This window comes from Temnothorax longispinosus, chromosome 3 (genome assembly GCF_030848805.1).
Source record: "Temnothorax longispinosus isolate EJ_2023e chromosome 3, Tlon_JGU_v1, whole genome shotgun sequence".
Classification (NCBI taxonomy): domain Eukaryota; kingdom Metazoa; phylum Arthropoda; class Insecta; order Hymenoptera; family Formicidae; genus Temnothorax; species Temnothorax longispinosus.
The window spans coordinates 15,800,351-15,828,301 of record NC_092360.1 but is presented as its reverse complement, the minus strand read 5'-3'; the positions used below and the strand labels follow the sequence as shown (position 1 = coordinate 15,828,301).

Genomic DNA, 27,951 nt, shown 5'->3' with positions numbered 1-27,951 from the left:
AACGTTTACATCATAACTCTTTGAAAAAATTTATTTTCAGAATGTTAGCTGACTGTTCGAAATCAAACAGTAAACATATATAACACAAAACTAACATTCAGTGAACATTAACATGCTGCCTGGGATTTTTCATATGTGGATTTTTTTTTCACTATCGTCTATAGTTATCCTTATAGCATTATAATACCATTCAAAAATACCGCTGGTTGCTATTGGTAACTTTCGGCTGTCTGATCAACAACGGCCTGCGAAACAGACGTTTGCGGCGCGACTAAAAAAGAAAGGAATTAAACATAGGTACGTATTTATGCTTGTTTTGACGTAACTACATCCCAGTAAGCAAAAAATCATTATTACATGTTATTGCAACGATATTCTACAACTTGTAATGTTGTTAAATATGTAGTTCTTAATGTTGTATAGAACATCATTATGAACATACTTTGACCACGATTCCGAAATTTCAGTAATGTTGAAATGGGGGTGCCATAACGTTGCAAATAACATTGCGTTAAGGTTTTTCTATCATTCCTGTAATGTTTTTGAGATAAAAATTTAAACGTACTATCAACTTTATTACAATATTATATTAAGATTACCGTAATATTAATTCCAACATTTATTTAAAGTTCTTATTGATGTTTTATTTCTATTACAGGCAACATGTTTTCAATAAATATGCAATAGTAATAAAATATCTCAATATTTATTGTCTAATTAATATTTAGATTGCTTTTATAGACCAGGCTTGGACAACTTTGAGCTCCAGAACCACGACACTTCCCAGTAAGCAAGGAACGTTAAATTAACGTTTAGAAATATTGACTTTATGTGTATTTTTTAAACGTTTTTTAATAATATTATACACATACTTGAAAAATATTATTTCGTAATATGATTTTTCTGAATGTTGTTAAAATATTTTAAAAACGTTACAGAAAATATTTTTCAAATGTTACTCTGACATTTATTTGAGATCAATGCAACAGTTCAAAATTTTTTTGTAAGTTGGACTTGGAAATAACGTTGGTAGTATATTAATTTTCTGTTGTTAGAATGTTATTGTTTTATATTGTGCGCAACGCTCATCGCGACAGCCATGATGCGTACATTATCCTACGTACGATGCGTGAGTGCGTATACACGCGTGTGGATCGAGCAGTGCGGAGTGCTCTTTATTTACAGTATATTTATATATAAGTAAGTAACTATTATATTCGAAAAGTTGTATATTAATAATAAGAACTAAATTAACCATACGTGCTATGAATAGTATAGCTGATATGATAATCTATAACCTATAATTTAGGTTAATTATAAATAACGTTCTTTGGGTATCGGTAGAAGCTATATAGTAGAATTATTTGCTATTTTCTTGCAATTTACTGCCGATTATTTTCAGCTGTTTGAGCGCGTCGAGATCGTGAGCAGACGCACGCTTGTCGCGACAGTCAATCGGAACCAGTAATAGCTCTGGAGACTGTAGTCGCATTATCTTACATACCTATACGTATGATGCGTGAGTGTGTCATACGTACGTTTGTGCTTGTGCTGTCGAGCACTTTTAATTGTATACAATATTTTTATATGGGTAATTAATTATTATATTCTAAAACTTGCATATTAATGATAAGAACTCAATTATCTATATGTGCTGTAAATAGGTAGCTGGTGATTCAAGATTTATTTTTCGACCTATATAAGAGAGAGATTTGCAGAAGAAAAGAAATATACTAAAGTATTAAGGATCAAACATATTCTTGATGTACTCGGGCGCCGCGAGGCTGAGCAATATTCTAAGGAAAGTATTGTACAAGATACAAAGATTGGACAATATCTCCCCTTATCTTTCATTGAAAATTTGAAGATATGCTAAAAACTGATCAAGAAGCTTTCATGCAAGTTGTAAGTAAAGCTGTTTATCACAATTAAAATTAATTTTATAAACATTTACAAATAACATTTCTGGTTAGTAGTTACATAATAGTAGTAGATATAAATTTATACAATAAAATCAGACTTTGAAAATTTAAGAATTAAGAGAAAAGACTGTAAGAGATATCTCCTTTCCATCCCTCTCTCTCTCCTTCTTTCTCCCTTTCTCTCCAAGAGTAGTAAATATAATATTTGCAATTTAGAGTCGACAAAAAGATCACCAGGACTTGTAATTTTTACCGATTTTTTGGTATTATTTTCAATGTAGTGCCTATAGCAAAAATAGTAATTGCGCATTATCTGTATCTACTATGTTTATAGTTATTTTGATTGTGGCGTAACATATGCATATATTTTTTGTTTATGACAATTTATTACATGAAAAAATAGATGAAAAACTCTAAAAGTGTCAATAACATACGGACAAAATCATCCGAACGTCATATTAAATAAGTACTAACGCATTCACACTACATTGTTCAAGTCTTTTATGCATATAGATCTTCTATATATAAATGTGTGTTGTTTTGTTGTACCATATTTAGCAGAAAGTTTAAGTATTTATATATAAAAATCTTTTTGCAAACTTTTCATATATTTTTAAGCTTTTAAATTTAATTGAAGTATAGTACAGTAATATCTTTTTACAATTTTTTTTAACGGAGCAAACATACTGATAATATATAAAAATTGTACAATTTTGTAAACAGATAAATATTTACACTGACAGCTCGAGATTTTTACTTTGAAATTTTTTAATCATTTTTGTGATATATTTAGCAAATGCTCTAATTGATTTACACCTATTTTTATTATGTAAAAGCATTTGTAATTCTATGCAACCAATACGATATATGTAAACTTTCTAAAAGAAGGTAGAATTTTATCGATAAAGTTTTCAAATATGGTATGTGCTTCAAAAATAAAAAAAAATGCATTTGTATTAATTATCTCTATAATGTATTCAACTGTATCTTTTATGTATAAAACGATCAATTAGAATTTTGAGTCCTTTAATATGTTCTATAATATCCTATAATATGTGTTATTATATTTTAAAAGTCTTCTGAATTAGTTTCCTTGCAATTTATAATAATAAACTGCATTATATAGAATTACAAGTATAAATTTTTCAGGTGAACAAGGTTATGTTAATTGGAAGGAAACATGAAAAGGATTTTATTAGAAGAAGTTTGAGTGTTACATTTTCTGATGACTTAGCCTCCATGTGTTCATAGACTGGCCAAAAATAATTATAAAATTGGAGATACGCACACAATTCTGAGCATTAAAAGTAAGTAATTTTTTAAAAGATATATATATTTCTTGCAGTATTAAATGTTATGTTTTATGTCTCAGAATTTATTAAAATTGTCTCCTATTTTTTTGTAGCAATCATCGTTAAAAAGCAGGATACACACGTTAAAAATTCTTACGAAATAAAAGAAAAATATATATCCATAAACTAATACTTTTGATCGTTTTAGTATATATGATGTAAACTATTCCGGAAACTTTTGTGTTATTTCAATAATTATCATAAGTTTTAATTGCCGTTAAATTAACATTATTTATTTCTTTTATCTAACAATAAACTGTATTGAATTTTTCTTATTCCAGAAGCTTTTAGAGCAATATTCCTTCGGAGTACAGAAAAAGATTTTGAACACTTTGTAATGGAGTGGTTCAGATTCGCAAACGTCCGTAAGGAAAGAAAAAAACATTAAAAAGATAATGTAATGTATTTCGGTATATACTCTCCATAAAATAAAATCATTATAGTTTGCCGCGTTATAATTTATAAGTAACTTTTTCACTAATTTAATTCTACTTTTATTTTTCAGGAAGTGATAAATATATTATCTTACTTGCGTAGCTCCGCGCGAGTGATTATTATAATAACAACATAAGGGTCTTAGGTTTGATCTCGACTCAGTCTGCATCCCGCATATACAGTCCTCGTTTAACTTGTTTCCCTGTAAAGGGTTGATTAAGAGGAAGTAAATGGTTTAAGGATTCGTGGTTTAAGAATCCAAAAGTTTAAGGATTAAAAGACCTGTATGTGGTTTAATAATCTGTCTCCGATTTTCCGTATCCGTATTCGATTTTTTTTATTTGAAAGATGAGTTTTATCCTAAAACCTTCCGCTAGGATCAGTGACCTTCACCAAAGATATTATATTGTGATAAACGGAAAACTGTAATATATAAGTATATATTATTTTTATATAAATAAAACTTTTTTTATGATAATTAGTGAATTATTCCCCAATGCAGATTAATATATAACAGGCCTGGGCAACTTCGAGTTCCGGAGCCACGACACTCCCCTACTTTCCGTGGATAGAAAAGAAGTGTCGTGGTTCTGGAGCTCAAAGTTGTCCAAGCCTGGTCTATAAAAGCAATATAAATATTAATTAGACAATAAATATTGAGATATTTTATTACTATTGCATATTTATTGAAAACATGTTGCCTGTAATAGAAATAAAACATCAATAAGAACTTTAAATAAATGTTAGAATTAATATTACTGTAATCTTAATATAATATTGTAATAAAGTTGATAGTACGTTTAAATTTTTATCTCAAAAACATTACAGGAATGATAGAAAGACCTTAGCTCAATGTTATTTGCAACGTTATAGCACTCCCATTTCAACATTACTGAAATTTCGGAATCGTGGTCAAAGTATGTTTATAATGATGTTCTATACAACATTAGGAACTACATATTTAACAACATTAAAAGTTCTAGAATATCGTTGCAATAACAGTGTAATAATGATTTTTTGCTTACTGGGTTTTTTTCTATCCACGGAAAGTAGGGGAGTGTCGTGGCTCCGGAGCTCCAAGTTGCCCAGGCCTGTTATATGTATACTAATCTGCATTGGGGAATAATTCACTAATTATCATAAAAAAAGTTTTATTTATATAAAAATAATTTATACCATATATTACAGTTTTCAGTTTATCACAATAATATATTTGGTGAAGATCACTGATCCTAGCGGAAGGTTTTGGGATAAAACTCATCTTTCAAATAAAAAAATCAGATTTCTGTCTTAAATCCAGGAAAAAATGCATTTTAATAAGACAAGATCAGATGTGGTCTCACATCTTCGTCGTTGATCCTTGAATAAAAACTAAACGTGATAATAAAAAAAAATGTCAAACCAAATAATTTTATCAAAATCTTTTTTTATTTGAAATGGGTCCCCTCGAATGAGGGTGTTAGTGCCTTCGACCTTATCCTTTTAGATCATATAGCACAAATCACTATTTCTAATGTATAAAAATTTTCTTTTTACTATCGTCTAGAACTATGTATTTTTCTTTCATTCTACAAACTTTCTAAAACGGATTATTAAACCACATACAGGTCTTTTAATCCTTAAACTTTTGGATTCTTAAACCACAAATCCTTAAACCATTTACTTCCTCTTAATCAACCCCTTACAGGGAAACAAGTTAAACGAGGACTGTACATGCGGGATGCAGACTGAGTCGAGATCAAACCTAAGACCCTTTTGTTACTATAATAATCACTTGCGCGGAGCCACACAAGTAAGATAATATATTTATCACTTCCTGAAAAATAAAAGTAGAATTAAATTAGTGAAAAAGTTACTTATAAATTATAACGCGGCAAACTATAATGATTTTATTTTATAGAGTATATACTGAAATACATTACATTACCTTTTTAATGTTTTTTTCTTTCCTTACAGACGTTTGCGAATCTGAACCACTCCATTACAAAGTGTTGAAAATCTTTTTCTGTATTCCGAGGGAATATTGCTCTAAAAGCTTCTGGAATAAGAAAAATTCAATACGTGTACCGTTTATTCATTGTTAGATGAAAGAAATAAATAATGTTAATTTAACAGCAATTAAAACTTATGATAATTATTGAAGTAACACAAAAGTTTCCGGAATAGTTTACATATATACTAAATCGATCAAAAGTATTAGTTTATGGATAAATATTTTTCTTTTATTTCGTAAGAATTTTTAACGTGTATGTGTGTCCTGCTTTTTAACGATGATTGCCACAAAAAAATTTTAGAGACAATTTTAATAAATTTTGAGACATAAAACATAGCATTTAATATTGCAAGTAATATATACATCTCTTAAAAAATTACTTACTTTTAATGCTCAGAATTGTGTGCGTATCTCCAATTTTATAATTATTTTTTTGACCAGTCCATGAACACATGGAGGCTAAGTCATCAGGAAATATAGCACTCAAACTTCTTCTAATAAAATTTTCATGTTTCCCTCCAATTAACATAACCTTGTTCACCTGAAAAAATACTTGTAATTCTATATAATGCAGTTTGTTATTATAAATTGCAAGGAAAATAATTCAGAAGACTTTTAAAATATAATAATAATAATAATATACTTTATTCGGTTCGGCCTTCCAGCCTAAAATCCGGGACTTGGTTTACAATTTCGCTACCTAAACATTCACTCCTTCATCCACTCTCTCTTTCCCTTCTCCTATTCTCTCTCATTTTTCCTAATTCTCTCATGCATTTCACATTCGCTATCTTTCCTTCCTCTCCTAAAAAATCCTTCACTCTAATCTTGCGCTCTCTGTCTACATGTATCAGTATGTGCTCCATTGTTCCTTCTTTTTCTTCGCAGATCTGGCATTTTCTTCTTCCTGCCTCCGCCCAAAATCTGTTTCTTTCCTCTTCGTTTCCACATCTCCATCTCGCAATCAACTTTTGACTCCCTTTGTGCCCTTTTTCTCTCAAATATCCCGGTCCTTCCTGCGCCATTATGTCCTTATATCTCTTGTTGTATCTCGTGCTTCCTATCTTACTATCCATCCATTGCCCTAGTCTCTCTCTCTCTCTCTCTCTGCCCTATTACTTGTCCTATATCCGCCTCCCCCTCCCTCAGTAGTTTTATACCCTCTGAACTAAATCCGTTTTGCCTATAAAACATCTCTCTATTTTAAAATATAATAACACATATTATAGGATATTATAGAACATATTAAAGGACATATATTATAGATATAAGTTTGTAAGATTAAGAGTCAGAGTAACCATTTTTTTATTTTGGACGCATTGGGTGCTCCTCCTCAAGATTCTATTTGATCGTTTTATACATAAAACATACAGTTGAATACATTATAGAGATTAATACAAATACATTTTGATTTTTGAAGGACATACCATATTTGAAAACTTTACCGACAAAATTCTACCTTCTTTTAAAAAATTTACATATATCGTATTGGTTGCATAGAATTACAAATGCTTTTACATAATAAAAATAGGTGTAAATCAATTAGAGCATTTGCTCAATATATCACAAAAATGATTAAAAAATTTCAAAGTAAAGATCTCGAGCTGTCAGTGTAAATATTTATCTGTTACAAAAATTGTACAACTTTTAAATATTATCAGTATGTTTGCTCCGTTAAAGAAAATTGTAAAAAAATATTACTGTACCATTTCCATTAAATTTAAAAGCTTAAAAATATATGAAAAATTTGCAAAAAGATTTTTATATATAAATACTTAAGTTTTATGCTAAATATGATAAAACAAAGCAACACACATTTATATATAGAAGATCTATATGCATAAAAGACTTGAACAATGTAGTTGTGAATGCGTTAGTACTTAATTGATATGACGTTTGGATGATTTTGTCTGTATGTTTCTGATACTTTTAGAGTTTTTCATCTATTTTTTCATCTAATAAATTGTCATAAACAAAAAATATATGCATATGTTACGCTACAATCAAAATAACTATAAACATAGTAGATACAGATAATGCGCAATTACTATCTTTGCTATAAGCACTACATTGAAAATAATACCAAAAAATCGGTAAAAATTACAAGTTCTAGTGATCTATTTGTCGACTCTAAATTGCAAATATTATATTTACTACTCTTGGAGAGAAAGGGAGAAAGAGGGAGAGAGAGAGGGAGGGAGAGGAGATATCTCTTACAGTCTTTTCTCTTAATGTCTTAATTCATCTTAAATTTTCAGTCTATTTTTATTGTGTAAATTTATATCTACTACGATTATGTAACTACTAACCGGAAATGTTATTTGTAAATGTTTATAGAATTAATTATAATTGTGATAAGCAGCTTTACTTACAACTTGCATGAAAGCTTCTTGATCAGTTTTTAGCATATCTTCAAATTGTCAATGAAAGATAAGGGGAGATATTGTCCAATCTTTGTATCTTGTACAATACTTTCCTTAGAATATTGCTCAGCCTCGCGGCGCCCGAGTACATCAAGAATATGTTTGATCCTTAATACTTTATTGGTATATTTCTTTTCTTCTGCAAATCTCTCTCTTATATAGGTCGAAAAATAGATCTTGAATCACCAGCTACCTATTTACAGCACATATAGATAATTGAGTTCTTATCATTAATATGCAAGTTTTAGAATATAATAATTACTTAAAAATGTTGTATACAATTAAAAGTGCTCGACAGCACAAGCACAAACGTACGTATATATGACACACTCACGCATCATTCGTATATGTAAGATAATGCGACTACAGTCTCCAGAACTATTACTGCTTCCGATTCGCTGTTGCGACAAGCGTGCGTCTGCTCATGATCTCGACGCGCTCAAACAGCTGAAAATATTCGGCAGTAAATTGCAAGAAAATAGCAAATAATTCCACTATATAGCTTCTACCGATACCCAAAGAACGTTATTTGTAGTTAACCTAAATTATAGGTTATAGATCATCATATCAGCTACTATTCGTATGGTTTCGTATAGCACGTATGGTTAATTGAATTCTTATTATTAATATACAACTTTTAGAATATAATAGTTACTTACTTATATATAAATATACTGTAAATAAAGAGCACTCCGCACTGCTCGATCCACACGCGTGTATACGCACTCACGCATCGTACGTAGGATAATGTACGCATCATGGCTGTCGCGATGAGCGTTGCGCACAATATAAAACAATAACATTCTAACAACAGAAAATTAATATACTACCAACGTTATTACCAAGTCCAAATTACAAGGAATTTTGAACTGTTGCATTGATCTCAAATAAATGTCAGAGTAACATTTGAAAAATATTTTCTGTAATGTTTTTAAAATATTTTAACAACATTCAAAAAAATTATATTACGAAATAATATTTTTCAAGTATGTGTATAATATTATTAAAAAACGTTTAAAAAATACACATAAAGTCAATATTTCTAAACGTTAATTTAATGTTCCTTGCTTACTGGGATGTTATTTCTGACTGAAATTTGGCATGCATACTTTTGAAGGTATGTACAATCTAATTTTCATGATAATTTGGCCAAACTTTGCGTGTAGAAAAAATGCGAAGAATAGTAAAAACTGCCAATTTGTAGCATATAAGTGGTGGTCTTATTCTATATAGCGAGATCGCTCTTGAGTACTGTTATTTACTCATTAAATTTATCTGTTCTATTGTGTGATATAGACGTTGACGACGTTGTAATAGTATATTTGATTAAATGTAGAATATTCTGGATCTTGCGTTTAACTTTTAAGTACTCAATTCTGTGGGATCGCGAGCCAAAAGACAGCGCCCTCGCTTGGCTGAAAGGAGAGTGAGGGTAGTCACCCAAGAGAAGCCATACGAGCAAGACGTTCTTGCGCGCTTTGTTAAGAATAAAGTTCTTTTTACTTATTTCTTGTAAACCTCGTGTTTCTTCCGTTACGATCCTACAATTGGGGGCTCGTCCGGGAATATCGCGAATATCGGGATCACGGTCAAGATCGCTAGTGAAGACGCCGCACGCGGAAATAACGACAAAGCTAAAAAGTTCTAGAAAGTTTGCGAAAGGCAAAGTTGAGTGCCCACGCGAAACGTGTCCGTGCGCGTCGAAGAGGCGATTCGGTTTGGCGGATACGAGACAGTTCATGTTACGACGTTATAAAGTTTGCGAGTGCGGTAACCGTAGTGAGGACGTTGGATAAGCCGATCCGACGACGAAGCTGTTGTGTGACGACGAAGACGAAATTGCGCACAACAAGACATGGCAAGATGGCCTCCTCGGCGGGAAACGCAGTAAACGACATGGCAACAGACGAAACGACGAAGAAGGCGGAACAGCTTGCTCTATCATCGATGAGTAGCAGAGCGGGCTTGCGTGAAAGGCATAAGACGACGGACGACACAAATAAAGAGATGGACAATCCAAGAAACAACGATGTGTTGGTGGCGGACAGCGCAATTGGTATTGACGTTATAACGAAGAATTAGCTCTAGTCCAGTCAAAATACGGAAAAAAGGGGAGGTACCTAGAAAAAATTGCAACACAAGGTTTTATTACGTCATTAAGTTCAGAAAAATATACTGAACAACATATTCAAATTCCGCCATTTTCCGCTATCCCTAAGTATGTTTTTTATTAACAATTTATAAACAAATTCGTTTTTCTCCACAAATACGATGAATTTTGAAATTTTTGTAGAAATCAAAGTTGTAGAACAGACAAATATCTACAAAAAATGTTCTTATAAATTTTTTGAAATATCTTATATTATTTGAGATATTTGCAACAAGAGCTACTAGGCTACGCGCGGAGCGGAGCGGAGAGTTCTAACAAGCACACGGCAGTCTCTACCGGTCGCTGCTAGTTCTCTAGGTTCTACAAGGAACTTGAGTTGGTTCTCGATACTAGTATATGTGTCTATGTATACACACATATACATATATAGGACAATCCACGTCACTTTTACCCTCCTCTGTCCAAAATTGGTATGGATGGATTTGAATGACTAAGGGCGGAAAATGTTCGTCTTGAAAAGAGCTTTCGAAAGGCGTGTGGCATATATGCGCAATTCAACATAGCGTCATGTACTTGAATCTGAAATTTTGAATTTATCCCTTTAAGCAGCCATAACTATGACGCCATGTTGAATTGCGCATATATGCCACACGCCTTTCGAAAGCTCTTTTCAAGACGAACATTTTTCGCCTTTAGTCATTAAAATCTGTCCATACCAATTTTGGACAGAGGGGGGTACAAGTGACGTGGATTATCCCATATATGTATATGTATATATGTGTGTGTGTGTGTGTGTGTGTGTGTGTGTGTGTGTGTGTGTGTGTGTGTGTGTGCGTGCGTGCGTGCGTGCGTGCGTGCGTGCGTGCGTGCGTGCGTGCGTGCGTGCGTGCGTGCGTGTGTGTGTGTGTGTGTGTGTACATAGACACATATACTAGTATCGAGAACCAACTCAAGTTCCTTGTAGAACCTAGAGAACTAGCAGCGACCAGTAGAGACTGCCGTGTGCTTGTTAGAACTTTCCGCTCCGCTCCGCGCGTAGCCTAGTAGCTCTTGTTGTAAATATCTCAAATAATATAAGATATTTCAAAAAATTCATAAGAACATTTTTTGTAGATATTTGTTTGTTCTACAACTTTGATTTCTACAAAAAATTCAAAATTCATCGTATTTGTGGAGAAAAACAAATTTGTTTATAAATTGTTAATAAAAAACATACTTAAGGATAGCGGAAAATGGCGGAATTTGAATATGTTGTTCAGTATATTTTTCTGAACACAATGACGTAATAATACCTTGTGTTGCAATTTTTTCTAGGTCTAATCGTATTTTGACTGAACTACTCGTAGAACGATTACGCCAATTAAAATTGCCCGTGTCGGGGCTGAAAGCGACGCTGCGTAAGAGATTGCGGGCGGGCACACAAGAAGATGATAGCGACGAAGACGTTAGTGATGAAGAAATTATCGAGGACACGGTGTTATATTGTGATGTGGACGAGGGGGAAGCCCCGACGAGATCGAGAATCGTTATCGACCACGCGACGAGACGCGACACCGCCATCTCCGCGTCTTAACGCGTGTATTACGAGGAATGCGAATCTAACCCTCACGGTGTGAGAACGGGACAGCTCGTGTTGACGTACAAAGATGTTGAAGACGCGTTAACACCTTTCAGTAGCGATGGAACACAGAACGTAGAAAAATGGTTTACGTCATTTGAAGAGACGGCTGATTTGTGCCGGTGGACCGACGTGCAGAAGATTATTTATGCGAAAAGACTATTACGCGGTTTGGCTAAACTGTTGGAGAAGATGTTTCAACACTCGTTTTGAAACACGCGCAATGTGTGGCGCTACTGTAGACATTTTTGGTTTGACCAGAGCAAAGCGCGCCGAGCGCGTCACCGGAAACTAATGAACAGCGCTCGTTAGTTGAAGTCGATCCGCTGTGCGAGAAACACGTTCCATTTTGTAAAACTTACCTTTGTGCAAATATATTCAAAGTATAACGGCAAAGTTCTTTTCTTGACTTCTTCCTTGCTCTCGAGCTAATATATTATCGTGCTAAAGTCAACAAAAACTTTTCATGAATTTCGAGTGTTGAGTGCAGTCATAAGGTGCGCTCAAGAAAGCGCTGATTAAAGAATTCGGTAAGACGCTGAACAGTCGCCAAGTGCATAAAGAACTGAGTGCAGTGTCGAAGAAGTCGGACGAAACATATCAAGAGTATGTTTATCGCGTACTGGAATTCGCCAGTCACACGGAGATGGAACTCAAAGCTAAGATACAGTACATTATTATCGACGGTGTTAAAGATCAGATAAACAAATCCATATTATATGGTGCGACGACGATTAAGGAGTTACGTCAGAGATTTGCGCAATACGAAATACAGAAAAGTAATCGAGGTAAGGCGCGACAACATTCGCAAGCGCAAGATAAGAAGCCGGTGAGTAACGCAGGTCAAACTACGGCAGCCGCCGCTGGGAAACGATGTTTCAACTGTGGCGACACGAAGCATCTAGGTAAGGAGTGTCCTAATAAAGCGAAGGATCTAAGTGTTATTCATGCGGCGAAATCGGGCATATTGCTGTAAAGTGCTTAAAAGGATTGGACTCTGCAAGTAAAGATGCTACTCCAGTAAGAGTTGACGTGCTCCGATCTCACAGCGACAAGAAGACGTATAAGAAAGTGAATATTCTGGGGAAGGATGTTACAGTCGTAATCGCCCCCAGCATGGAAGTGATCTGCATCTTATTCGATTCAACGTTTACGTGCATCTTGGTGCTTCTCCAATCAGGCACGAGAATACGAAGTTCAATGGCGTAAGCGCATTTAACCGGAGTACCTTAGGAAGATTTACGACAGACGTGTCCATCGACGAAATGTTGTTTACTCTGGATATTGATGTAATGCCAGATGATTATACCGGACATGATTTAATCATAGGCGGTGAGTTATCGGATTTAGCTGAGATCCGTATAAGAAGACGACAAAGCTGTCATAAAGAAGCTTAACGAACGACGAATCGAAAACGACGACCGAAGATGCTAACTGGGCAGAAGTATTATGTATTGGCGTACAGGATAATAAAGAAAATAAATCTCAGGTTACAAAAGCTTAGGTTACGCTTGATCACGTAAAAGACCCGTATATTCGAGAGCGTGTACGAAAATTAGTAGAAGACTATCAACCGAGAAAGATAAAGGACAGCGGCGTGAAGATGCGTCTGATACTCAAGGACGAAATACACCAGAATCCCCGTAGATTGTCGGTGGAACAACGGAATACGGTGCGCAAAATTATTGACGAGTAGATCAAGAAAAGGATTGTTCGACCGAGCAACTCGGAATACGCCAGTCCAATCGTCCTGGTGCAAAAAAAAGACGGAACAACAAAATTATGTGTCGACTATCGAAGGTTAAATCGCAAGATAATAAAGGAAAGACAGCCGTTACCACTGATCGAAGATCAACTAGACCAACTGATAGATGATGAGGTATATTGTGTGTTGGACTTGAAGGATGGTTTCTTTTATGCATGTGCCGTTGGACGAGGATAGTATTCGTTATACCGCTTTCGTGACGCTAGATGGGCAGTACGAATTTTTGATGGTGCCGTTCGGACTATGCAATTCTCCGGCGGCATTTCAACGGCACATGCGAACAATATTCAAGATGGTGAAAACATATTTAGACGACGTGATCATTTCGGCGAAAAATGAAGAAGAGTGCTTATCTAAGTTAGAGCAGGTCCTGAATACAGCTCGTGACTACGGTCTGAAAATAAACTGGAGAAAGTGTAAGCTATTGGTACGACGTGTAGAGTATTTAGGACATATAGTGGAGGCGGGAACAATAAGGCCATCCGAGAAGAAAATAGAGGCGGTGATGCGATTCGAGAAACCCACGAAGCGCGATAAAGTACAGAGTTTCTTAGGATTAACGGGGTACTTCCAGAAATTCATACCCCAATACGCTTTGATAGCACGACCCCTGTTGCAGCTATTAAGAAAAGGAGTAAAGTTTACGTTTGCTGCCGAACAAGAACAGGCTTTCGAACAACTGAAGACGGCTTTGACGAACGACCTGGTGTTGAAATTATACAAGGTTGGTGCCGAGACGGAACTACATACCGATGCTTCTAAACACGGTCTAGGAGCTATTCTGTTGCAGAGGGATGCCGAAGATAATCAGCTTCATCCGGTGTACTACGCCAGCTGGAAGACTGTTGGAGCTGAAGAAAGGTATAGCAGCTACGAATTGGAGGTTCTAGCGGTGATCAGAGCTTTACGCAAATTTTGCATATATTTGTTAAACATTCTCTTCCAGATTATAACGGATTGCCGAGCGTTCGTGCAGACGATGTCGAAAAGAGATGTGTGTCTGAAGGTAGCCCACTGGGTACTACAACTTGAAGAGTCCGACTACGAGGTGAAGCATCGATCAGACACAGCCATGCGTCATGTAGATGCGTAGAGCCGGAATCCGGTGGAGTGTCTTGCTATACACAGAATGCAAAGTGCATTGGTGGCCCAAATTAAACAAGTTCAAGCAGACGATCCGGAATTACGAGAAAAGATCGAGTCAATGAAGACGGACGGTGACAAGGACTATGTGATGTTCAACGGAGTATTATACAAACAAGATGGTGGAGAACTTTTGTTAGTCGTGCCTAAAGTCATGCAGAAAGAAGTCATCCTGCAGGTACACGAACGAGGCCATTTTGGATGGCAAAATACGGAACATCTGTTGCGGCGTGAATATTGGTTTCCTCTGATGCGGTCCAAGGTACAACAAGTTATTGGCAACTGCATACGTTGTTTGTTGGCACAGAAGAATCGAAAAAAAGCTGAGGGTCTGTTACGGCGAGGAATACCGCCGTAACAGACCCTCAGCTTTTCCTAAGGAAGATAGACCACTTGATACCTACCATGTCGATCATCTAGGTCTAATCCCGTCGACGAAGAAGAGCTACGCTCACATATTTGTCGTAGTCGACGCGTTTACGAAGTTTGTTTGGCTGTATCCTACCAAATCCACGACGACGGATGAAGTAATTACCCGATTACGTAAGCAAGCTACAATTTTGGAAATTCTAGGAGGATAATCTCAGATCAAGGAACGGCGTTCACGTCGCATGCTTTCAAGCAGTATTGCGAAGAAAAGAACATAGAACATAACCTGATTACGACGGGAGTTCCACGTGCGAATGGTCAAGTCGAAAAATTAAATCAATCTATTATTGCTTACTAAATTGACGTTGGCGAAGCCAGAAAAGTGGTATAAGTACGTAGACAAGGTCTAACAGTTTATCAACTCGTCATTTAACCGAAGTATTGGTACCTCACCATTTGAGTTGCTAATAGGAAGAAATATGCAGTTAAAAGAAGATCTACAGCTACGAGAGATTCTACAGAAGACGGCCATCGAGACTTTTCAACAAGAGAGATCAGAGATTCGCGGCGAGGCGAAGGAGAACATCCTGAAGATCCAGAAGGAGAATCAATCTTACAATAAAAGACGGAAATTTGCTACCAAGTACCGAGTCGGAGATGTCGTAGCCATTCGACGAACGCAACTAGGTCCTGGTCTAAAGATGCACCTAAAGTTTTTGGGTTTTTGCGCGCTTCGTTAAGAATAAAGTTTTTTTTTGCTTATTCCTTGTAAACCTCGTGTTTCTTTCGTTACGATCCTACAATTCTAATTATTTAATTGTGTTTCTTTTGACAATGTAAGCTTTATTATTATATGTAAATGCCTATGGTCAAGTTAGAGTATTAAATAGAAATTTTTTTTTCTCTGAATGCATATTATCTTTTCAGTAATTGTATTCAGTAAAATATGTCGAATCTAAAGCAAGCTGTTAGTGCAGTAAGATTAAGTTATTCATAAATTAAATATATTGTATAAATATATATGTAGGGGAGACCGGGGTTAAACCGTCAGTTTTTTTCAGTGCCGATTTTTAACAACAAAATAAATAATTTTAGTTAAATGTGGTATACCACTGTATAGAGTGAACTTTTAGCTACAAAATTTATATAGGAAATCTTTGTCTAAGTCGCTTTGTTTAACTGGTATAGAGCAAAAACGACAACGGTGGAAAAATTGAAATCTCAAAAATGCCGGGGTATAACCGTCACCCCCCGGGGCAAATCCGTCACATTGCATTTTCAATACATATACGTACATTTAATCCTGAAAAATAATAGGATATATTTTAATTATTGATTTTAAAAAAATATATATAAAAATTTATTTAAAATTTTTATGCAAAACATTACTAAAAAATAATTGTTTTACCTATTCCATAAAACAATTTAGGCACGTGAATACAGATCCTGACAAGCGCACGCATGTGTTGTGTGCCCTACGGTCGCACGCAATGCACTGTTTCCCATATGCTCTGTTTATTGTCAACTTCTCTGAGCACACGCAGCACGTATTATCCAAGTCTTCGTCAGAATCTGACTTACTGACGGATTACCCCAAACATAAGTTTCAGGTTTGATCGCTCACGAAATATTAGACATCAATGATAATGAAAAGAAGTAAAGTGTGCAAGTAGAAATCTGCACATTGCTTCCTCATAGTTTTTAAGTGTGCAAGTAGAAACCTTTTGCTCACAAAGCTTCCTCTATTTGTTTTGGCTTCCTCATAGAGGAAGCTTTGTGAGCAAAGGTTTCTACTTGCAAAAAACTCCAGAACTAATCAACCAAATCTTAACGAATTATATATGAAATAGGGGTAGAAAAGACTGAAAAATATAATAAAATTAGAAATAAATCAATATCTCCAAATTTGCGGATATTAAAGCATAAACAAACATTTCTGCAAAAATTCAAAATTTTATTAAAAAAGAACCCCTTGATTATTAGCAATTTTTATTAATTCTATATATTCTTCAGTTTTTTCTACCCCTATTTCATATATAATTCGTTAAGATTTGGTTGATTAGTTCTGGAGTTATAGAAATTTCGGTAAATTTGGCACATACATACATACACACATACATATACACATACCGACATTTTTTAAAATAGCAATTTTTCGACGTTTTAGAACATTCTGAACACATTGGCAAAAGCAACTAAAAAAAAATTTTTTTTACGAAAACAAAGCTTCCTCTATGAGGAAGCAAAACTACACTGGATTCGTGTTCAGCATGCATTACTCTTTATAATCACGTACCTCGAGATTTGGAGAGCAAATATTATTGCAGATATTACAAAATTTCCACGCGCAGAAAATTTCACTTTCACCTTCCAAAAACACGTTTGCCCTCGTAAAAATCATAACACGGCAGGTAACCTGCCGAAACTCCGTTGGTCATATGGGTACCATAAGCAGCATTTACAATGTTAATAGCGAGTTTGCACAATATACAGGTTCCGAGATATTTGATTTGACGGTTTTACCCCGTAGACGTTTTAGCCCCGGTTTCTCCCCTATATATGTACATATATATATATATATATATATATATACAGGGTGTCCGAAAAATCGCCTACTCCACTTCGGGAGGTGATTCGGGACCCAAAAACAAGCAAAAAAGTTCGTACAAACATAGGTCCGGAAATGAGCCGTTTCCGAGTTATAGCCACTTTTATGTTCAAAAATCGTAATTTAGAATCCGCTGGACATACCTCTTTTTTATTTATTTCTTAAATTAAAAATTTTTATTTTTAAATATTTTTAATTTTTTTAATTTTAATTTTTTTATTTTTTTTTTAATTTTTTAATATTTGTAAATACGATTACATTATTTTTAAAAGAAATCAGTTGTTTTCACAGCTACTTGAAATCAGTTGTTTTCACGGCTATTCAAAATCAGTTGTTTTCACGGCTACGTGAAATCAGTTGTTTTCACGCCTATTCAAAATCAGTAAGTAAATCACGGTTTTTCAATAAGTTTCAAATTATTATTTAACAACACCTTACTTTTAGGTTGTATCTAATCTTTCCATATTCATCAATGGATCGTTTAAGTTTTAATAAATTAGCTGATATTTAAAAATAAAAATTTTTAATTTAAGAAATAATTAAGAAAGAGGGATGTCAAGCGGATTCTAAATTACGATTTTTGAACATAAAAGTGGCTATAACTCGAAAACGGCTCATTTCCGAACCTATGTTTGTATGAACTTTTTTGCTTGTTTTTGGGTCCCGAATCACCTCCCGAAGTGGAGTAGGCGATTTTTCGGACACCCTGTATATATATAATATGTTGTTTTATCGGTTGATATATGATTGTTATTAGCTCTATAAACCTCCAGTTGAGTTATATAACTTTAAATATGTGTAATATTAGTTTACTTGATTCTTTTCTAAATAAAAACTGGAGCTGTATTTATGGTACAAGAGATTTGGTTAAGTACCATTTTTGTGTTCAAATAGTAAACAATAAAGTTAAAACATGAAATTCCACTATGTGAAAACTTTGATATTTTAATCCACATAGGTTCATGCACCTAATTCGGATCAGAAATGATATTTCAATGTTCGGATAATATTTCACGTTTGTGTTTTATCCACCATCGTTTATATCTATTTGTATGTACACCACATACTTGAATTACAACTCAATCTAAGACTCATCCGAAATAGGTGCACTAATCCTAATTCGGATCAAATTCAGACTTCTGTAAAAAATAAAATGTCAAGATCTCAAGCAAAATAAATGGACCGTTTCTTCAGAAATCTCAAGCTAAGATTCCAATCTAAATTTCCATGCTCAATTGACTCATTAAATCATTATATTAATAAAGTTATAGCCAAAATCGGAAAAAGTGATCCAAAATAGGCACTTTACTTTACTACCGCTTAGGTTGGATTTTTGGATTTACACATATCACTTAGGTTAAGCTAGGTAACGTAATTTTGTGATGATATAATTTTGTTAAGGAGAAATAAAGCTACTACTTAGGTTGAATTTTTAAATTTACAAAATACATTGCGTATACTTGGCGCCTTTTTTTACCTTTTTTGAAAAAGATAATTTTGTACTAATATCACGCATTTTATAGTGTTAAACAGGGATATTTAGGTAAAAGTAAATTACAGATTACTTAAAGAACTGGTAATTTGGCAGAGAAAAATTTTTAGTTCGTGAAAGTTAGTATTTAAGTGAAAATGAATTAATTTCTTTTGCAAATTAGTAATTAATAAAAATAAATTCTTTATTAAAATAATTAATAGTTTGACAAAAATAAATTACTGTTTATTTGAAAATTAATAATTAGTGGAAAATAATTATTAATGTTTTTAGTAATAAATAATTAGTCTCAGGTACATTACTTATTCCCCATTTACGTGGAGGAATTATCGTAAGTTACTACAGAAGTAACGCTCGCGTAAACATACTGTTTGACAACTTTTACGAGACAGCATATATATACGTACGTGTGCGATTTTGGATACACAAGTTCTTAAAGATCTCCTTGGCATCAGCTCTCTACGGTCAATATCAATATTTATATATTTCATTATTTGTCACGACTGTCACACACTCCATTTCTATATTATAACTGACTTACGTTTGTTTCATGTGGAAAATGTATGCGCGGAGGCAGCAAGTTAAAAATGTTAAAAAAGTTGCTAAACTTTGGAGTCGCAAAAAATCCTTTTAGTATATGTTTTTTTTTAATCTAAAAGGAACCTATTCACCACAAAGTTTCACTTAAATCGAAGCACAGACGTTTTCGGAAGAACAGCCGCGCGAGACACTACCGTGTCTCTTGATTTCGTATCAAAAAGCGTATTGAAATACTTAGAATTAGAACAAAGTTTCATATCTTGAGACTTAATTCAACAGTCACATTTTAATCATCAATTTGATTATCAATTCGATAGAATGTATTAAGATAATTGTGAGAAATATAATTATTAATAAGATTATTCCTATGAAATCTGATGTTTTCAAATATTATATAAAAAATTATTGTGAAACACTTTGCAATATTTCAATGAAATCATTATTAAATCTCATGTTATTAAACGTGTGTTTAGATGATATAAAATATTAAATCATCAATAAAGAGGATAAAATCTGTAAAAAATTAAAATAAAACTGGCTTATATGTTATAAGAGAAAATAAATATGATAAATAATCATCAGCGCGTTCTTTATTAAATAGGTTAATTAAAATATACTATCTAACGGTAAAATATTTCCTGTCTGCTTTTTATTTAATAAATTATTCATATATATATTGAAAACATTTGTAAATGTTTCTTGTACCAGCTTATACATATATATTTAATTTTGGAAGCATATGGAGAGAGATAAAACGCACAAAGTCTCTTAAAAAGATATTTGAAAAAGGAGAGATAAAAAAACATCTAGATTATCAAACAGATATCTTGTTCAAATCCTTCTCAAATTTCTCACGGATCGGTGCAACACTCTAAGGGTTCTTAACCAAGGGAAAGAGAAGTCAGCTACAACGAAACCGTCAGAGAAGAAGAAAAGTGATAAAAGAGTCACACTAGCTGTCACGGCGCAGGAATGTAAGTACTGCAAAAGAACTCACTCAATCTACAAATGTGAAGAGTTGCAAAAACTATCACCGGTTGACAGGAAGAAAAAAATCGTTAGCAAAAGGCTATGTATTAATTGTCTCGGAGAAGGGCATATTGCAAGAGATTGCAAATCGACTTCATGCAAGAAGTGCTCTATGCGTCATAACACTTTGTTGCACAGAGATACAGAGTCGCAGACGAAAGCGGAAAGTGAACCGGACACAACGGCAGTGGTTACGTACTGTGCAGATAAATCCATTGAAAAGTCAAGATCATCAAAGAAGATCGAAGATGAAGAATACATAACAAATATTCATTGCGTCCATAAGCCGACATCGAGCATCATTCTTTCAACGGCACGGGTGCATGCTTACGACGTCGACGGAAATCCTCAGATATGTCGAGTACTGTTGGATCCAGGGTCACAGTCGAATCTGATAACGGAAAGTTTCGCAAGACAGCTGAAATTGAGGCATAAAACGGAACATCGACCCATCAGCGGTATAAATCTAGCAAAGACGAACGCCAGCAAGGTAGTCACAGTTCGAATAGAATCACTTCAAGAGGACTTCTCGACGAATCTTGAATGCTTGATACTGCTAAACATTACGGAGCAGTTACCACAAAGTCGAATCGACATAACGCAGATAGCAATGCCGAAGAGCATACGCTTAGCAGACCCAGTGTTTGACAAACCTGGTCAAATAAATCTACTAGTAGGAGCAGGACTTTATTGGAAGATCCTCGTCGGCAACCCGAGAAATCAAGTTTCTGGACAACCAGCTCTACAAAATACGCGCTTAGGTTGGATAATCGGAGGTGAAATACCTGGAAAGCAATCGAAATCATCAATGACGCACTTATCGATCACGAATGAGATGCTGAGCAGACAAATCGAACGATTTTGGAAGCAAGAAGAGTTTCCGGAAATCCCTCAATACACCGAAGAAGAAAAGTATTGCAAGGAATACTTTGCAAATACAGTCAAGCGAGAACCAGACGATCGATTCGTTGTGCGACTACCGCTGCGATCAGAGGTCATTCTAGGAGGTTCAAAGGAGCAGGCATATCGACGGTTATTGTCGCTCGAACGAAGATTCTCAAAGGATCCAGAATTTCAGAAGGAGTATGTCAAATTTATGGATGATATCTAAAGCAAGGTCACATGTCCGTATTATCGGATGAAGAAATTCAAAGATCGGAAGGTACATACTTCCTCACCAAGCGGTGATACGACCAGACAGTGTCACTACAAAATTGCGTGTTGTTTTTGATGCGTCTGCCAAGACAACACTCGGAACATCACTGAATGACAAGCTCATTCCGGGACCGAACTTGCAACAGGATTTAGTCTACATAATCCTGCGATTCAGAATCTATGGGTACGTAATGACGGCGGACATGGCCATGATGTACAGGCAGATTTTGGTGGCCAAGCCAGATCGTGTACTTCAGCGCATACTATGGAGAAGAAGTCCGAGCGAACTCATCATGTTATGTGAGCTGAACACTGTGACCTACGGCCAGGCAAGTGCGGGTTTTCTAGCCATTAGCTGTCTGAGGAAGTTAGCTGCAGAAGCAAAAGATTTGCCACTCGCGGCAGAAGCATTGGAAGAAGAAACCTACATGGACGACGTCCAAACAGGAGCTGATACATTGAAAGAAGCAATCGAGATGCAAAGACAACTGTCCGAGTTATTAGCACGAGGACAATTCTATTTTCGAAAATGGAGAGCTAATGATTCGAGAATACTACAACATCTCAGCGAGGCATGTAAAACTGATAAGCTGCTGGTGTTAGACAAGGAAGAAGCTCAAAAAACTCTAAGCTTGCTCTGGAATGCGGCAGAAGACTGCCTGCAATATAAGGTAGAGATTGAGGAGACAAAGGTCACAACAAAGCGTACTTTACTCTCGAAGATCTCGCAAGTATTTGATCCGCTGGGATTGATAGCGCCGCTACTCATTAACGGCAAGTGCATCATGCAACGATTATGGCTGCTTGAAATTGGTTGGGATCAAACTCTTCCTCCGGAGTTTCTATCGACTTGGGAAAAGTACTATACTTCCTTGCCAAGAGTCAATGAATTACGCATACCGAGAAACGTCATACCTGCTAATTCATCAAAGAAGTTCGATATTTTGGGATTTGGAGACGCGTCCGAAAAGGCCTACGGTGCTTGTTTATACGCTGTGAGCATAGACAAATCGAGAAAGGTACAATCTCATCTCATCTGCGCAAAGTCCAAAGTGGCCCCGTTAAAAACTATATCCTTGCCACGTTTGGAGCTAGAAGCTGCTCTATTATCTGATCTTTATCATACTGCAAAAAAGGCTTACGGCGATCGTATTCGTACAGTGCGACTATGGAGCGACAATACCATAGTCCTCGGTTGGATCAATACTCAACCCAACGTGTTAAAAACATTCGTGGCTAATCGCGTATCGAAGATACAACTGCTAACGAAGAATATAGAATGGTACCACGTGCCCTCTGAAGATAATCCGGCAGATATGCTGTCGAGAGGAATAGAAGTTGACCGATTAATCGAAGATAAACTGTGGTGGCATGGACCTCAGTGGATGACGGAAGAAAATCAATGGCCGAAAAACATGAAAGCGCCTGATACGGTACTACCGGAGATGAAACCAGTAACTGTAGCATTAGTGACGACTACAGCAGAGGAGATTCTCGAGAGATTCTCTTCTTATAGCAAACTGCAAAGAGTTATCTCTTACTGTCTTCGATGGAGAAGCAGCAGTCGAGCAGGTCCACGAAATCGCCCTGTCACTGTGGAAGAACTAAGAAATGCCGAAAAAATCATAGCAAGAATGGTGCAACAAGAGGCATTCTCGCAAGAGGTTCCAGACTTAGAAAACGGTCAAGAAGTACATCGCTATGTCCGAAGATCAAAAGCATCAGATTATTCTACCCGCTAAGCATTTCGTTACGAATTTGATAATGAAGAGCGAACACATACGTTTACACCACTGTCCACCTACTCAGTTATTGAGTGCTGTACGATACAGGTTCTGGCCGTTAAGCGGTCTAAGAGAAGCTCGAAAGGTAATAAAAGCTTGTCTGCCTTGCTATCGTTTCAGACCGACGTTCCCTGAAGTAAAAATGGGAGATCTACCAGCTCAGCAAGTTAGCGGATTCTCGCGCCCATTCGTGACTACCGGCGTAAACTATGCCGGTCCTCTCCAAATTCGAGAAAGTCGACGGCGTGGAAGAGTTCACGTATCCAAGGGCTACGTAGCAGTATTCACGTGCTTTAGTACAAAAGCCGTGCATCTAGAATTAGTGACCGATCTCACCAGTGAAGCATTTATCGCAGCTTTACGAAGATTCACCGCGCGAAGAGGGATCTGTTCGCAGCTCTTCTCTGACAACGCAACGAATTTTGTTGGTGCGGCTCAGGAGCTGAAAGAAATCTACGAGTTTCTAGAGAAAGAAAAGGTCGAAATAGAGACATATCTCGCGAGTCAATGTATAAAATGGAATTTCATTCCGCCACGCACTCCAAATTTCGGTGGTTTATGGGAGGCGGCGGTGAAAGCCTTGAAGCGTCATCTCTACACACTGACGCAAGGTTTAACGCTTACTTACGAAGAATATAACACGCTTTTGACTGAAATAGAAGCCATTCTAAATTCCAGACCCCTGACCCCTCTGTCGAGTGATCCAGCGGATCTGTCAGTCCTCACTCTTTCCCATTTCTTTATTGGCGATTCTCTAATACAGTCCGTTCAGCAAGATTGGACCGAGACTCCAGATAATAAACTATCAAGATGGCAACACCTGCAAAAGTTTCGTCAAAAATTTTGGCTTCGATGGCAAACGGAGTATCTACAAGAACTATAGAAACGAGGCAAATGGACCAAAGAAGGAGACAACATCACGCTTAATACTTTAGTATTGCTCAAGGAGGATAACTTATCCCTTCTAAGGTGGATGCTTGAAAGAGTTGTTGAACTCCACCCTGGACCAGATAATGTTGTACGAGTTGTAACAGTGCGGACTCATAGCGGCACTTTTAAGCGATCCGTCCGAAATTTATGCCCGATTTCTCAGGATGGATTATCGCTAGATTGATTGATTGGATTATATCTATGGAAAGCCTTGTGCAAAATCGCACTATGATTATCACCGGGTAAAGAATGTAAGATCGTTCCTTTTTTAGTAAGCCGAAACGGCCAGCTTAATTTATTTTTATTCGAAGAAATTGCATTATAATACAATAGCGTTTTGTTTAAGCGAAATAATATTTTTTCTTTGCTCCGATTTTAAGTTCTGAAGTTTAGTTATCTTTAGGTTTATCTATAGTTTAAGACTTGTATAATTAACTCGTCTATTTTCAGAGTATTCAACAACAATATAATTTGCTATCTGACTTTGAAATGGTTGTGAATTTAAGGCTGACTCCCTGGCGGATTTGAGATTGACTTCCTTGTTGAAAAAAGGTTATTTCAAGGGAGGCGGAATGGTTGGGAAAATAAATCTAGTTCTAATGAAAGCTCAGAGGTAGCGCCGCGAGAGCCGTCGAGGCGCCAGCCGCGCAAAAAGAAGGCAGATAAGTATTAGATAACTATTAGACATGGCGGCAGCCACACGCACGCGGAATTTTGTAACGAAAGTCATAGCAGTAAAACCTTTGTTAAATAGTCAATAGTGTTCTTAACGTTATTCATCCCCCAAAAACAGCTGCCCTGCTCTTATTTAAGTTTATCTGGATAATTTGCGTCATTGTTGCGAGATACGTCCGACATTAGGTCTTGTGCCAGCCCTGGATTTGGTGTTCGCATCTCCCTCCGAGCATCTGGGAGAAGAACCCAACCTATGGTCGTGCGGTTTGCCGGAATCTCTGAAAATCACACAGCAGGGATTGGATCTGCATTGTCCCAATTGGTGGTCATTAGCTCCGCAATTGAAGCAATTTCCGGAGCGGTTTTTTGGATATGTGCAGGTTGTGCGCACGTGCCCAAACCGCCAGCACTTGAAGCACTGAACCGGGCGTGGCGGCAGCATCTCGACGCGCGCGACGGTCCAGCCGATCTTCAGACTTCCATTGGAGGCAACCTTATCTGCGGCTGCAATTGGGCACTTGATCCAAATAGAGAAGAGGCCGCTGGGCATAGATCTGAGATTGCCCAACTTTATATCTTCTCGGTCGCAATCGCCAGTGATCGCGATCAGGTCGATAATGTCCGTTTGGGAAATGGAATCGTCTAAATTCCAAATACGCAGTTCCGCCATGGTCCTCGGTCTAGAGACACGAACGGAGGGGTCTAATACATCTTTGAGTTTGCTAGCCAAGACGTCAGCCTTTGAGGCTCCATCGTTGCCCGGAATCTCAATGATCACGCCACCGTTGATTCCTTTACGGATGCGAGCTTGTTCAATGCCCAACTCGTCGAGAGCAATGTTGCCGCGGGCTTTCCTCATAATCTCTGCGTATGATAGCTTGTTGTCCTTACTGGTTACGGCGGCCGTCTTGGGGGGGCCTACGTCTATTTTTCCTACGTCGAGTCTCTGTCGCATTTTGGGGGAGTTCGTTGATTTTCGAGTTTTGAGGAGTCCGAGATTCCTATTGCCCGTGGGAAAACCTCTGTTTCGCAGCCTCGCACTGGAAGTATCTTGTTCGAGAGGTGCCGTAGCAGACTGCGATGTTCGACCGGATTTGGAGGCTTTTAACTCACGACGTCGTTTCGATAGCTTAGCCATTTCTTCGTTAATCCGACCAATTTCCTCATTGTTGCCTTGATCGGAATCCTCCGGGTAGTCGGAGGTTGATATGACGGAGTTTCTCTGTTAACTTATTCACGAAATATTCGGTAGCTCGAGCAAGGATGAGGTGAAGAAAAATGACGATATCTATCTTTCACAATATATTTGCACAGAGGTATACAGTACGTGATTCTCGCACAGCGGATCGACTTCAACTGAAGAGCGCTGTTCGAGACTTGTTACCGGTGACGCGCTGCGCTTCAGTCGAACCGGAAATGTCTACCATAGCGCCACACATTGCGCGTGATTCACACCGAGTGTTGAAACATCTTCTCCAACACTTCCGCCGTTTCACAACTCGTTTTGCTCCTCGCAAAGTCCAATACTCGTACACATTCTTTTGAACAAGTCTCTTGCGAGAGCCTTCGTGAACACATCGGCTCGTTGACATTCCGTTCTTACATACTCCACAACGATCTCATTATTTTCTACTTTTTCTCGTATGTAATGGTATCAAACATCTATATGTTTAGTCCTCTTATGAAACTGAGGGTTTTTGACTAGGCGAATTGTACTTTGGTTATCGACATGTAATACAGTAGGTTTTACACATCGATGTCCGATACCATTTAACAGACTTCTCAACCACACAGATTCTCTAGCTGCGCATGACGCGGCTATGTATTCTGACTCCGTCGTGCTCATAGACACCAATTTTTGTCGTTGAGACGACCAGGTTACCGCTCCGTTTGCTAATATGAACACATAGCCCGTCGTCGACCTTCGCGTCTCTACGTCTCCTGCGTAGTCGGCATCTGAGAACCCTACTAACTCTAGTTTGTTATCAGAGGCACTATATTCTATACCTACATTTACAGTAGTGACTAGATACGCGAAAATGCGTTTTACAGCCTGCCAGTGGCTCCTACTGTGTCGATTCAGGTACTTGCTAACATTATTGACGGCGTACGCTATGTCAGGGCGAGACACAATGGCCAAGAACATTAAGGACCCTACTGCCTCGCGATACGGCACGCTACTCTCTAACTCCCTATCTGAATCTACCGGGTACAACACTACATTGGGATCGGCCGGTACCGATACACCCTTTGAGTCTTTCATCCCGAACTTCTCTATTACAAACTCTATGTACGCTCGCTGATGGATAAACAATGATTTATTGCTACTATCTCTACAAATTTGTAGACCAACAAAGCTACTGCAATCACCCACGGTGATATCGAAGACTTTGCTCAACGAACTTATAATTAATTGAAGCACCCTTTTTAATTTTGCAGCAATCACACCATCATCGACAAACAACGCTAAATAAATCAGGAAACCTTTGTAATTACCGAAAAATATGCACTTGTCTGCGTCGGTTTCTTTTAGGTTGAACTTGGTTAGAACACTCGAGAACTTCTCGTTCCAGCACCGAGGTGCTTGTTTTAACCCATACAGGGACTT

At 36.7% G+C, this 27,951-nt stretch overlaps 3 protein-coding genes and 2 long non-coding RNA genes across 5 annotated transcripts; 3 read left to right on the top strand and 2 right to left on the bottom strand.

Moving 5' to 3' along the window:
* Positions 1-4,843: 4,843 nt before the first annotated feature.
* Positions 4,844-6,879, bottom strand: LOC139810502 (uncharacterized). Its single transcript, XR_011731407.1, has 3 exons — positions 6,087-6,879; positions 5,637-5,747; positions 4,844-5,525 (listed from the first exon to the last, which is right to left on the bottom strand). It is a non-coding gene; the product is annotated as an uncharacterized lncRNA (long non-coding RNA).
* A 958-nt stretch (positions 6,880-7,837) lies between these two features.
* LOC139810813 (uncharacterized) lies at positions 7,838-8,919 on the bottom strand. The gene is made up of 3 exons (XR_011731485.1): positions 8,785-8,919; positions 8,441-8,572; positions 7,838-8,318 (listed from the first exon to the last, which is right to left on the bottom strand). It is a non-coding gene; the product is annotated as an uncharacterized lncRNA (long non-coding RNA).
* An 11,992-nt stretch (positions 8,920-20,911) lies between these two features.
* Positions 20,912-21,910, top strand: LOC139809609 (uncharacterized). Its single transcript, XM_071772617.1, has one exon. The coding sequence runs from the start codon at positions 20,912-20,914 to the stop codon at positions 21,908-21,910; it is 999 nt and encodes a 332-aa protein (XP_071628718.1).
* A 235-nt stretch (positions 21,911-22,145) lies between these two features.
* LOC139809608 (uncharacterized) lies at positions 22,146-23,696 on the top strand. Its single transcript, XM_071772615.1, has one exon. The coding sequence runs from the start codon at positions 22,146-22,148 to the stop codon at positions 23,694-23,696; it is 1,551 nt and encodes a 516-aa protein (XP_071628716.1).
* Positions 23,697-23,718: 22 nt separating this feature from the next.
* Positions 23,719-24,621, top strand: LOC139809605 (uncharacterized). Its single transcript, XM_071772609.1, has one exon. It carries the CDS (start codon positions 23,719-23,721, stop codon positions 24,619-24,621), a length of 903 nt encoding a protein of 300 aa, XP_071628710.1.
* The last annotated feature ends 3,330 nt before the right edge of the window (positions 24,622-27,951 follow it).